Below are 12,366 nucleotides of genomic sequence, written 5' to 3'. Positions count from 1 at the left end.
TAAAGACTTCAAGGAGCAGAGAATCCTCCAGCAAGTGACCCCGTGCCCCATGCTAAAGAGGAAGGCGAAAAACCTTCAGGGCCTCTTCCAATCTGCCCTGGAGGAAAATTCCTTCCCGACCCCAAATATGGCGATCAGCTAAACCCTGAGCATATGGGCAAGATTCACCAGCCAGATAATACAGAAAATTCTTTCCTGCGTAACTCGGATCTCACCCTATCTAATAGCCCATCACAGGCCATTGGGCCTATTTACCATGAATATTTAATTACCAAAACCATGTTATCCCATCATACCATCTCCTCCATAAACTTATCGAGTTTAATCTTAAAGCCAGATAGATCTTTTGCCCCACTGCTTCCCTTGGAAGGCTATTCCAAAACTTCACTCCTCTGATGGTTAAAAACCTTTCATCTAATTTCTAGTCTAAATTTCCTAGTGGCCAGTTTATATCCATTTGTTCTTGTGTCCACATTGGTACTGAGCTTAAATAATTCCTCTCCCTCTCTGGTATTTATCCCTCTGATATATTTATAGAGAGCAATCGTATCTCTCCTCAACCTTCTTTTAGTTAGGCTAAACAAGCCAAGCTCCCTGAGTCTCCTTTCATAAGACAAGTTTTCCATTCCTCGGATCATCCTAGTAGCCCTTCTCTGTACCTGTTCCAGTTTGAATTCATCCTTCTTAAACATGGGAGACCAGAACTGCACACAGTATTTCAGGTGAGGTCTCACCAGTGCCTTGTATAACGGTACTAAAACCTCCTTATCCCTACTGGAAATACCTCTCCTGATGCATCCCAAGACCGCATTAGCTTTTTTCACAGCCATATCACATTGGTGACTCATAGTCATCCTACAATCAACCAATACTCCAAGGTCCTTTTCCTCCTCCGTTACTTCTAATTGATGCGTCCTTAGCTTATAACTAAAATTCTTGTTACTAATCCCTAAATGCATGACCTTACACTTCTCACTATTAAATTTCATCCTATTACTATTACTCCAGTTTACAAGGTCATCCAGATCCTCCTGTAGGGTATCCCTGTCCTTCTCTAAATTGGCAATACCTCCCAGCTTTGTATCATCCGCAAACTTTATTAGCACACTCCCACTTTTTGTGCCGAGGTCAGTAATAAAAAGATTGGTCCCAAAACCGATCTTTGAGGAACTCTACTGGTAACTTCCCTCCAGCCTGACAATTCACCTTTCAGTAGGACCCATTGTAGTCTCCCCTTTAACCAGTTCCTTATCCACCTTTCAATTTTCATATTGATCCCCATCTTATCCAATTTAACTAATAATTCCCCATGTGGCACGGTATCAAATGCCTTACTAAAATCTAGGTAAATTAGATCCACTGCATTTCCTTTGTCCTAAAAATCTGTTACTTTCTCAAAGAAGGAGATCAGGTTGGTTTGGCACGATCTACCTTTTATAAAACCATGTTGTATTTTGTCCCATTTACCATGGACTTCCATGTCCTTAACTACCTTCTTCAAAATTTTTTCCAAGACCTTGCATTACTACAGATGTCAAACTAACAGGCCTATAATTACCCGGATCACTTTTTTTCCCTTTCTTAAAAATAGGAACTATGTTAACAATTCTCCAATCATATGGTACAACCGCTGAGTTTACAGATTCATTAAAATTTCTTGCTAATGGACTTGCAATTTCTTGTGCCAATTCCTTTAATATTCTTGGATGAAGATTATCTGGGCCCCCCGATTTAGTCCCATTAAGCTGTTTGAGTTTCGCTTCTACCTCAAATATGGTAATGTCTACCTCCATATCTTCATTCCCATTTATCATGCTACCATTATCCCTAAGATCCTCTTTAGTCTTATTAAAGACTGAGGCAAAGTATTTGTTTAGATATTGGGCCATGCCTAGATTATCCTTGACCTCCACTCCATCCTTAGTGTTTAGCGGTCCCACTTCTTCTTTCTTTTGTTTTCTTCTTATTTATATGACTATAGAACCTTTTACTATTGGTTTTAATTCCCTTTGCAAGGTCCAACTCTACTTGACTTTTAGCCTGTCTCACTTTATCCCTACATGTTCTGACCTCAATAAGGTAGTTTTTCTTGCTGATCCCTCCCTTCTTCCACTCCCTTTATGCTTTCTGCTTTTTCTCAATCACCTCTCTGAGATGCTTGGTCTACAACTCCTGCCTATGAATTTTTTCCCCTTTCTTGGGATGCAGGCTTCCGATAGCTTCTGCAGCTTTGATTTAAAATAATCCCAGGCCTCCTCTACCTTTAAATCCATAAATTCTTCAGTCCAATCCACTTCCCTAACTAATTTCCTTAATTTTTGAAAGTCAGCCCTTTTGAAATGAAAAACCCTAGTTGCAGATTTATTTTTGTTAATCCTTCCGTTCAGTTTGAACTGAATTAGCTCATGATCAGTTGAGCCAAGATTATCCCCTACAACCATTTCTTCTATGAGGTCCTCACTACTCACCAAAACCAAATCTAAAATGGCATCCCCCTCTAGTCCCCAGTGCAGCAGTCTGGGAGCTGATCTTGTTTGTGAAGACAGAGGCAGAAAAAGCATTGAGTACATTAGCTTTTTCCACATCCTCTGTCACTAGGTTGCCTCCCTCATTCAGTAAGGGGCCCACACGTTCCTTGACTTTCTTCTTGTTGCTAACGTACCTGAAGAAACCCTTCTTGTTACTCTTAACGTCTCTTGCTAGCTGCAACTCCAGGTGTGATTTGGCCTTCCTGATTTCACTCCTGCAAGCCCGAGCAATATTTTTATACTCATCCCTGGTCATTTGTCCAATCTTCCACTTCTTGTAAGCTTCTTTTTTGTATTTAAGAGCAGCAAGGATTTCACTGTTAAGCCAAGCTGGTCGCCTGCCATGTTTACTATTCTTTCTATACATCGGGATGGTTTGTCCCTGTAACTTCAATAAGGATTCTTTAAAACACAGCCAGCTCTCCTGGACTCCTTTCCCCCTCATTTTATTCTCCCAGGGGATCTTGCCCATCAGTTCCCTGAGGGAGTCAAAGTCTGCTTTTCTGAAGTCCAGGGTCTGTATTCTGCTGCTCTCCTTTCTTCCTTATGTTTGGATCCTGAACTCGACCATTTCATGGTCACTGCCTCCCAGTTTCCCATCCACTTTTGCTTCCCCTACTAATTCTTCCCGGTTTATGAGCAGCAGGTCAAGAAGAGCTCTGCCCCTAGTTGGTTCCTCCAGTACTTGCACCAGGAAATTGTCCCCTACATTTTCCAAAAACTTCCTGGATTGCCTGTGCACCGCTGTATTGCTCCCCCAGCAGATATCAGGGTGATTGAAGTCTCCCATGAGAACCAGAGCCTGCGATCTAGTAACTTCTGCGAGTTGCCGGAAGAAAGCCTCGTCCACCTCATCTCCCTGGTCTGGTGGTCTATAGTAGACTCCCACCACGACATCACCCTGGTTGCTCACACTTCTAAACTTAATCCAGAGACTCTCAGGTTTTTCTGCAGTTTCATACTTGAGCTCTGAGCAGTCATACTGCTCTCTTACATACAGTGCAACTCCCCCACCTTTTCTGCCCTTCCTGTCCTTCTGAACAGCTTATATCCATCCAGGAGGAGGAATAGAGCAGCAGGAAGAGGCTGTACCTATCCTCAGACCAGAGCTCTGGCCAGACCAAGCCTTCTTCGGCCAGAAACAGGCCTTTTGAAGATGTGCACGAGGTAGCACATCTGCTCAGGAACTGGATCCACCCCGCCTTACCTTCTCGTCACAATTGTCCCCTTTCTATTCTGGCTGGACCCATATTACATTGGACTGTTGGGTTCTACGCATGGTAGAAAGGGGATATTCTCTCCAATTCTCTGCCCTCCTGCCCTTCCACTCCCCTTCCCCGTCTCTCTTCAAGGACCCTTCTCATGAGCAACTCTTTATACAGGAGGTGCACTCGTTCCTCTCGCTGGGAACAGTGAAAGATGTTCTTCAGGAGCTGAGGCAAGGGCTTCTATTCCTGGTATTTCCTAATACCAAAAGCCAAAGGCGGGCTAAGGCCCATTCTAGATCTATGCGAACTCAACAAGTTCATGAAGAAACTCAAGTTCCATATGGTCTCCTGGGCCTCCATCATCCCTTCCTTAGATCCAGGGGATTGGTGTGCTGCCCTCGATTTAAAGACGCATACTTTCATATAGCAATAACTCCACCCCACAGAAAATACCTCTGTTTTGTGGTGAGCAACAATCACTACCAGTTCAGTCCTCCTGTTTGGTCTGTCAGCGGCACCTCAAGTGTTGTGTACACATTCCTGCACAGGCAGCAGGTAGAGGTGTTCCCATACCTTGATGTCTGGCTCATCAACGGCCTCTCCAGGTTTCAAGAGGAGACACAAGTCGACTTCATAAGAGCAACGTTTGACGAGCTGGGCCTTCTTCTGAACAAGGTGAAATCAATGGTGTCCCCAGTTCAGAGGATAGCGCTTATGGGGGCAGTGCTGGACTCGACACAAGCCAGGGCATACCTCCTGGAAGCAAGGTTTCACGCCCATGGCTACATCATTCAGGGTCTCAGGCAGTTCCCCACCACCACAGCAAGGAATTGCCTGAAACTTCTAGCACACATAGCTGCCTGTACCTATGTGGTGTAGCATGCCAGACTCAGACTTCGGCCCCTTCAGTCGTGGCTAGCATTGGTGTATCGGCCAGTCCGGGACAGCTTGGACAGGATCGTGACCCTGCCTTGTCCTGTCCTCAACTCTCTCTCCTGTGGTGGCTCGACTCACAGGTGGTATGTGCAGGGGTCCCCTTCACCAGCCCACAGCCGTCTTTCACTAGTGACAGATGTGTCAACCTTGGGCGGGGAGCACATTTGGGGGACCTCAGGACTCAAGGCCTCTGGTCTCGGGCAGAACTTGTGCTACAAATAAACGTCGGCTGAGAGCGGTAAGCCTGGTGTACCTGACTTTCCGAGCCCACTTAACATGGAGATGTGCATCACTTACGACAGACAACACCACGGCGATGTTTCATATCAACAAACGGGGGTGCACACTCTTCTCTCCTGTGCCAGGAAGCCCTCATGCTGTGGGACTTGTGTAGGGCATTCGATATACTTGAAAGCATCGTACCTCCCTGGGGCACAGAACCAGTTGGCGGACTATCTCAGCAGGTCATTCCACGGCCACGAGTGGTCCCTATGCTTGGACATTGTGATCTCAATCTTCCATCAGTGGGGCTTTCCCCAGTTTTATTTGCCCCATGACTCAACAGGAAGTGCCAGCAGGTTTGCTCCTTCCTGAATCAGCCTGGACTTCATCACGGATGCATTTCTGCTCCCATGGGGAGGCCATCTACTGTACACCTTTCCACCCATTCTGCTTGTTCAGATGGTACTCCTCAAGATTCGGTGGGAACGAGCTTTGGTGATATTGTTAGCTCCAGCCTGGCCCTGCCAACAATAGTACACATCACTCCTGGAAATGTCCGTGGACGCTCCAGTCAGCTTGCTGTTCTTCCCGGACCTATTAACTCAGGATCATGGCTGTCTCCAGCACCTGCACCTCGAGTCACTGCGCCTCATGGTGTAGAAGCTCCATTGCTGAACCCAATGGAGCTTTCCTGCTCGGACCAGGTTAGGCAAGTCCTCCTTCATAGTTGGAAACCCCTCCACCAGAGCTAACTACCTTGCCAAGTGGAGAAGGAATGCACATGAACAACACATCTTGAAGAACAACAGTTACAAGAAGATGAGTAACTATTTTATTTAGGCTCCAAGTACTTTCCAGTGAAAATACTTAACTGCCATGATGAGAGGCAGTGTCTTTAGATATGGTTGAGCCCCCCCTTTTTGGTGGCCCACCAGATTACTGTGAGAAGATCCAGACACTTACTTGCCTTCGTGTCAGTAGGCTGCAGCCCTGTTTCCTCCATTGGCCTGTCTGGCACGTGGCCTGGGCACCAACAGCATATGTTACCTCTTCACAGAAATGGAGCAGTGCTGACTCACCAGTGGCTTAAGTAGCCGTCTTCCAAACTCCACTTGAAGATGTAAGTCTTCTGCTTTACGCCTTCAAGGAGCTACGTGGTAGGTGTAGCAAGTAACCCACAGACATTTTGCACAGAATTCTAACACATTATTACGTAATCGCATGAGAAATACACAGATCTATATAAAAATAATCATCCCTACATGCATTTCCCTGCCTGAGTTTCCTCACCACTCCAGAGCATTCTTTGGGCTGTGGACAGGGTCCTCTGTGGGATCCAAGATCCTTTCCTTGCAGCTATATGACTTCTCTGTCAAAACATGGAGCCTCTCTTCCTAGGTCAGCTTGCTTCCTGACTGTGGCCAAACCATCCTCTTCCCCTCATCTTCCTATACTTGTGTCTTATTGTGAATTTTCCCCTGATCCACCCAGTCTCTATGGCCAACATCAGTATGTTGGTATCTTTTTGTCCTGCTTGGGGAATTTCCACTCTGCATTTCCCCTCTCCTTTCAGACAGGATGAGGCGGTATTCCCTTCCAGCTCAAGCAAACACATTGTCCCTATGTACTTTAGCTTGCATACAAGACTCAGCGTTGTCCCTGGTCTTTGAACAATCCTGCCAGCCCATGGTGGGTACACATCAACAGAGGGGCATCCATGATACTGTTTTATGAAAATTACTGTAACTTCAGAATAACCAGAATTTGTAAGTTATACATATAGATTACGCCCAAATCATTAGAGGCAGGGGTAGTTCTAGACTAGGCGGGCATTAAAGATCATCACTATTAGTGTGAATTGATGGGATGTGAACAAGAAGCCAGTTCAGAGACTTCAGCGCAGATGTAATCCCATATCCTGACATTGCTTAAGTGGATCTTATTTTCTATTAGCTGTAGCTTCTGCTGGAACCCTATGGGGAGGACGAAGCACATTTCTGTAGTCAAGTTTGAAGGCAGCACAGGCATCTAGCTCTTGGAAGGTCTACGTAACAGAAAAATAGCTATAGTTTCATGGCCTGCTGTGGATTGTGAAAGACAGTATGGACCAATATTGCTGCTTGGGGATTTAAGGGTTTATCTATACAGGGGAATTACTGTAAAATAAGTAGGGTGCAAATTTAGATCTCAGTAGCTATTCTACTTTGACATTTTGTATGAATGCTCTTATTCCACCCTGAGTACCTTTTAGCAGTTTGGGGTAATCCATTTCTAAAATGAATTAACCTGAAACTTAAAGGCACTCTTAATGCAAAATAAGTGTATCCATATGGGGAGTTAGTGTGGAATACCTATTCAGCAACAGCTATTCTGCACTATCTATTCTGGGCTTTTTCCGTGTGTAGACAAATCCTTGCAACCGAATTCTAGGGCTGCACGCCATTTTGGTAAATATCTTGTATGCACACTTGCCAAAGGATTTGAAAGTAATTTGTTTTAGAGTGTTAGTGAAGCCCTGTACAAATAGATTTGATTTGCAATTAGGTTGAGATGTTGTGTAAGTCTAATCGTTCTAAGTAGTTCAGTTTTAAAAGGTTTCAAAAATGCGCTTGTCTAGGCAAACGCTGCCATCAGCTTCTTGAGAATCAAGTATTAAGGTTTTTCAGCCCGTATGATTCTGAAACCGTTCCAAAATTATAAGTGTCACCTGATGCTGTTCTGTCTTCCAGAGTTTTCAGGTGAGCTCTACTGCTGCTTATGCTGTTTATAGTTTTGCCAAGATGCAGCGGAGTGAAAACTTGTCTTGTTGGTTTCCATTTCTGCTTTTTTTTGAATCCCACTGGAAGCAGTGAAACTGACAATTGAATTTCATTTTCATCAGTTGCAGAAGTAGTCAGTGGAACTATTTTTCTAAAGAGGGTGACTCAGTTGAGGTTTGGGCTCTGTGTTCAGAGTTGGTAAAGAAGTAAACAGAGAAGACTCTCATCTTCTAGCAGCCCCAAAAGCTTGGGAAACTGGCGTGAGAGCTTCACATTTATCTGACCCCTACTAGTTGGAGACTGATACAAAAGATGGTGCCCCAAGCAAGATTCAGGGATTTCAGCACCAATTCTGTGTGTGTATATGGAGAGGGGTTTCACTTCAGTACTTCCACAGGAATTTGGCCCAGTGTTTAGTATCTGTTTAGGTTGTAAGTTTATTCCTTTTGTGATTAGGTATTCTCTTAAAAAAAAAAAAAAAAAAAATCCTATATCTGTATTTGCATGATGGAGGAGAGAGAGGAAAAACTTGATGGGATAATTTAGAAAAGTGAAATACAATACAGAGGGATGGACCTTGTGAGAAGGAAGGAAAAATGTAGGATAGGAAGTGGAAGAAAACATTCTAGGGAAAGATCAGGAGTTGGAGGGGAAGAGAAAGGAAAGAAAAGGGTGAGTGACGCAAGGAAGGAAAAGATCGTAGAAAAGCAAAAGATGTACCAAGTAAAAAAAATTTTTTTAAATTGTATATAGTGGAAAGTTGACCATGTTACATAAAATACAGTACACAAACAGTATGCAACTCTTATCCCTTTAAGTTGTGTGACCGTACGCTCAGGTTGTGGCAGAGAGATCTTTCACCCTTGTTTGTGTTTAGTTCATGTACTAGAAAGTGTTTCTATTTTTTGAAATATTATACTATGGTATCCCTTAAAGGTATCATATAGGATCTGGGCCCCCTTGTGTTACGTGCTGTATAAACACAGAGACAGGTATGTTCTCTGCCCAGAAAAGCTTGTAGAATCACTTTTCGATTTTAATGTAACACAGACTTCCTCAAATGTACTCAATTTTTGAAACAAAATCCTTTTCTTTCACAGGTCAAGCTGCCACCAATGATGGAAATCATAACTGCTGAACAGCTGATGGAATATTTAGGTTAGTAGTGATCCAGAATAGATTTATAATTGTTTTTAAGAAAGTAGTTTATCACTTGGTAGATTTACATAAGAATATTTTTCCATCAAACTTTCTCCAGCAGGTTTTGATTGAATATAGGTTACACAAAATCTAATCTGGTATATTAGACTACCTTTGGTTACCATTTATGCTTTTCATTGGTGCTGCTAATGGAAGTTCTGTGCTCTACCTTTGTGGTTAAATGTAAAATGTTGCTGTGGCTGCCAGCTTATGGCCTGGATCTTGCAGGTGGCCTGGCCTCATGCTCCAGGATGCCAACAGACATTTTCTCATTCCTGTTCCTTGCTTTGTTCATATTATATCTTCTGAAAAGTACTAAGACAATTGTTTCTTTTAATTATCTACAGTGACTTTATTTTTCTCCTTCTTGTTCTTGCCTAATTATAGGAACAGCAAAAACTTAATGTAATTGGCGTGGCAGATGGGGTCTCTTATTTGCAGGGACACTTCATTCTCAGGTTCAGTCTCTAACCCATCTGCAACTTTCCAGAGGACAAGTCTAACTGATAGTTCAGAAAATTCAGACATTCAAGGTTCAATCATCACGCATCTTAAGCTCTACATACTACATCCTCCTAGCCTAATAACTTTGGAGTGATGTTTCAGTTCCTTGTATTAAATTAACCTGAAAATATGAAAAGAACAATTTTCTGTATAACATTCCCTCACTAGGGAATAGTTTATCGTGGGTTAAAGTAACAAGGAGGAAAAACATCTAAAGATTAGGCGCTATACCAGTGGTTCTCACCCCTTTGGTCTAGTGACCCCTTTCACATAGCAAGCCTCTGAGTGCTTTTTAATATATTTAACACAATTATAAATGCTAGATGCAAAGTAGGATTTGGGGTGGACGCTGACAGCTCGTGATCCCCCATATAATAACCTTGCGACCCCCAGTTTGAAAACCCCTGCGCTACACAATGAATGGACCTGTGCTACTGTAGGAAGCACTTGTGTAGATAGACAGTTTAGATTTACTTTTTATGAGAATGTATTATGGAACTGATTGGTGCTTCCATAGCTGAGGGGTGTGGTGTGGTTTTTTTTCTTAAAGCAGGAATTCAGCCACTTTATGTGTAAGGAATACAGCATATCCTTCCCACAGTTATTGCACTTGATCTTTTGGTGCAGAATGAATTTACAAATAAATTTGGTTAATGAGTTTGAAATCAGTTTTTAAGTTTTTTTTTTTTTTGTTTGTTTTTTTTTTGTTTGTTTGTTTAATGAGTTCTTTAAGAAATTTAGTATCCAGTGTCGGAACACTTTACTAATCTTAATAATGAAATAGCAGACTTTTCAAACTCCCCATGTAGTTAAAACTCACTGAAATCTCACGCATTGGCTCCATTTGAAGGCATTCATTTTATGATTAGTAGTAACTTTCTGCTTTTACTTTTCATAACTGAGGCTGATTAAATATAATTTTGGTCTTCAGGGAATTTCCCAAAGAACTGTTCTCTTAGGAAACGGCCACCACCTCTTGTTGTTCTCAATAGGAAAGAAGTTTAAGCCACGCTGAGGAGATCGTGGACCCTCACGGCCGAGGCAACACCATCTTCTTTGAGAGCAGCTTTGCTTCACTCTTACTTGGAACAAAGGGAGGTAATGGCTGTTTTGCAAGAGATCATTTTAACTGAGGGCTACTGTCATCTCTGTCCCATCAAGAGCTATAGGAAGATGGCAAGAAAGAATGGGAAACATCACATGGTCTATATGGCCATATACATATCTGTAATTTGGAGCTGCAATTAAATTTTTCTTAGTTGCTATAATTCAAAAATTCTTGTTTGTTTTTTTCCCAGTAGCCTTTCTTTTAATCTACTGTTTGAAGACTTTTCTAAGCATATAGATTGAGGTTATTTATGAAATTTGGTAACCAGCACCTATTACATATAGCAAACAGTGAATAATAATGGAGATTTAAAACACTTCTACCATTGCTAATGCTACAAAGAAACTCTTAAGCAGCCCTACTAGTGAACTAGCTCTGGAGAATATGCTATAACATTTTCATAAGGATGAATTACAACTCTGGACTTGTTACCCAGGGTTCTTTCAACCCAAAGCTCTTGGTAACTTTTACTCTGTGCGAGGTGGTGTCAGGAAATAAATCAGGGGAGACACGGCTGTGCAACCAATAGATGGCTGGCACAAACAGGACAACACGAGTGCTTTCACTTAAAGCTAAACTTTACTTAGTCTCAAGCACTTTTATACACACGTCTGCAACAGGTTAGTAAAACACCCCCAACCCTTGATAATTACCAAAGCTGAGTGTGGCTCTTGAGTGGCACAGCGACAGCCTGTGTGCTGGTGAGGAACACATGATGCATCCAGAGGGAGAGTCCAGTCCTGACAAGTCCCACTACCTCAAACTTTTCTCCCTTATTTATACATTACATTTAGTAATAGAATGACATGTCCCTTAAAGAAAACTCGTTAAGCAAGCAGTTCCAATGGTCAATCAAGAGGCTCCTTCTGATTATTGATTAACCAGGTGTGAGTTTTTCCGGAGTTTGCAGCCTTGAGGCCCCAGTAGACATCCTGCTCTTCTAAAATGCATGTATCAGCAGCTTCAACACAATGCTTATCAGGAAAGACACTGGGTCAAGCTGCCCTTTCTGTGGCATCGAAAACCCCCTCCCCTGCTTCTTTGGTCAAGCTGAGTTTGCTACATGGCCACTTTATGTTCTGCTGACTTGACATCCTGCTTTTAGCAATAAGCCGTAGTGGTTGCAGGCACTTTACTGGTTTGCTGACATCTCCCCGTACAGACTGACTGACTACTTCTTTGAGTGATTGGCTAAATGGATTTTGCTCTTGGTGTGCATGTGAGATGGTTTCTTTTGGCCTGAAGAGTGTGGGGCTATGCCTTCATCCTAGGCGTCCTTTTACCCCCCGCCCCCACCTGATGGTGTAAAGGTTGGAACAGGTCCAGCTGTCCCTAAGTTCTTTCTTATGGCCTGTGGCTGTGAGACAGAACCTCTGCAGTTCTCTCCCTTGCTCTGGACACTGTGCTAGCAGGTATTAGTCAGAATCAGAGTTTATATATTTAATCATCTGTTTACAAAAACACACATCTTTTTCCCATAGATAAACTTGTTAGGTTAGACACTCTCCTTTCCCCTCCCGAGGGTATTAGAACTGATAAGATTTAAAATCTGCTATTTCAAGTTCAGGATGGTGATTATGACCTCTAATTCCCTCATTAGATCTTCGGGACTGATTTGCAGCTCTTGACTTGCAAGAGGCCTATTCTATATATCAATCCATCCAGGCTACAGGAAATAAGTTGGATTCCTGGTGGAAACATCTTGTTACCAGTCCTACCCTTGGTCTTTCCACAGCGCTGAACATATTCACTAGTCGTGGTAGATTATCTAAGGAGATAAAGAATCATCCATAAATTGACTACTAGAGGATTTGAGGAAGATCACCACTACAGAGGATTTGAGGAAGATCACCACTAAATCTGATGTGGTTTGCCTCACTAGACCCACATCAAAAGACAAA

At 42.8% G+C, this 12,366-nt stretch overlaps 1 protein-coding gene across 10 annotated transcripts in view; it reads left to right on the top strand.

Moving 5' to 3' along the window:
- MINDY2 (MINDY lysine 48 deubiquitinase 2) overlaps window positions 1-12,366 on the top strand; it is a 118,569-nt gene that overhangs the window by 15,778 nt on the left and 90,425 nt on the right. For all 10 annotated transcript variants that reach the window (XR_006284210.1, XR_006284209.1, XR_006284211.1 and 7 more), the window contains exon 2: window positions 8,754-8,811. Coding sequence is in view for 7 of the 10 variants with exons in the window: in XM_043523699.1 (XP_043379634.1) it covers window positions 8,754-8,811 (58 nt within the window). In the remaining 3 variants the exon portion in view is untranslated. The remainder of the gene's footprint in view (window positions 1-8,753; window positions 8,812-12,366) is intronic.

Source organism: Chelonia mydas, chromosome 10 (assembly GCF_015237465.2).
Source record: "Chelonia mydas isolate rCheMyd1 chromosome 10, rCheMyd1.pri.v2, whole genome shotgun sequence".
NCBI lineage: Eukaryota > Metazoa > Chordata > Testudines > Cheloniidae > Chelonia > Chelonia mydas.
Note: the sequence above shows the minus strand (reverse complement) of the source record. Positions and strands in the feature narration are given on the sequence as shown.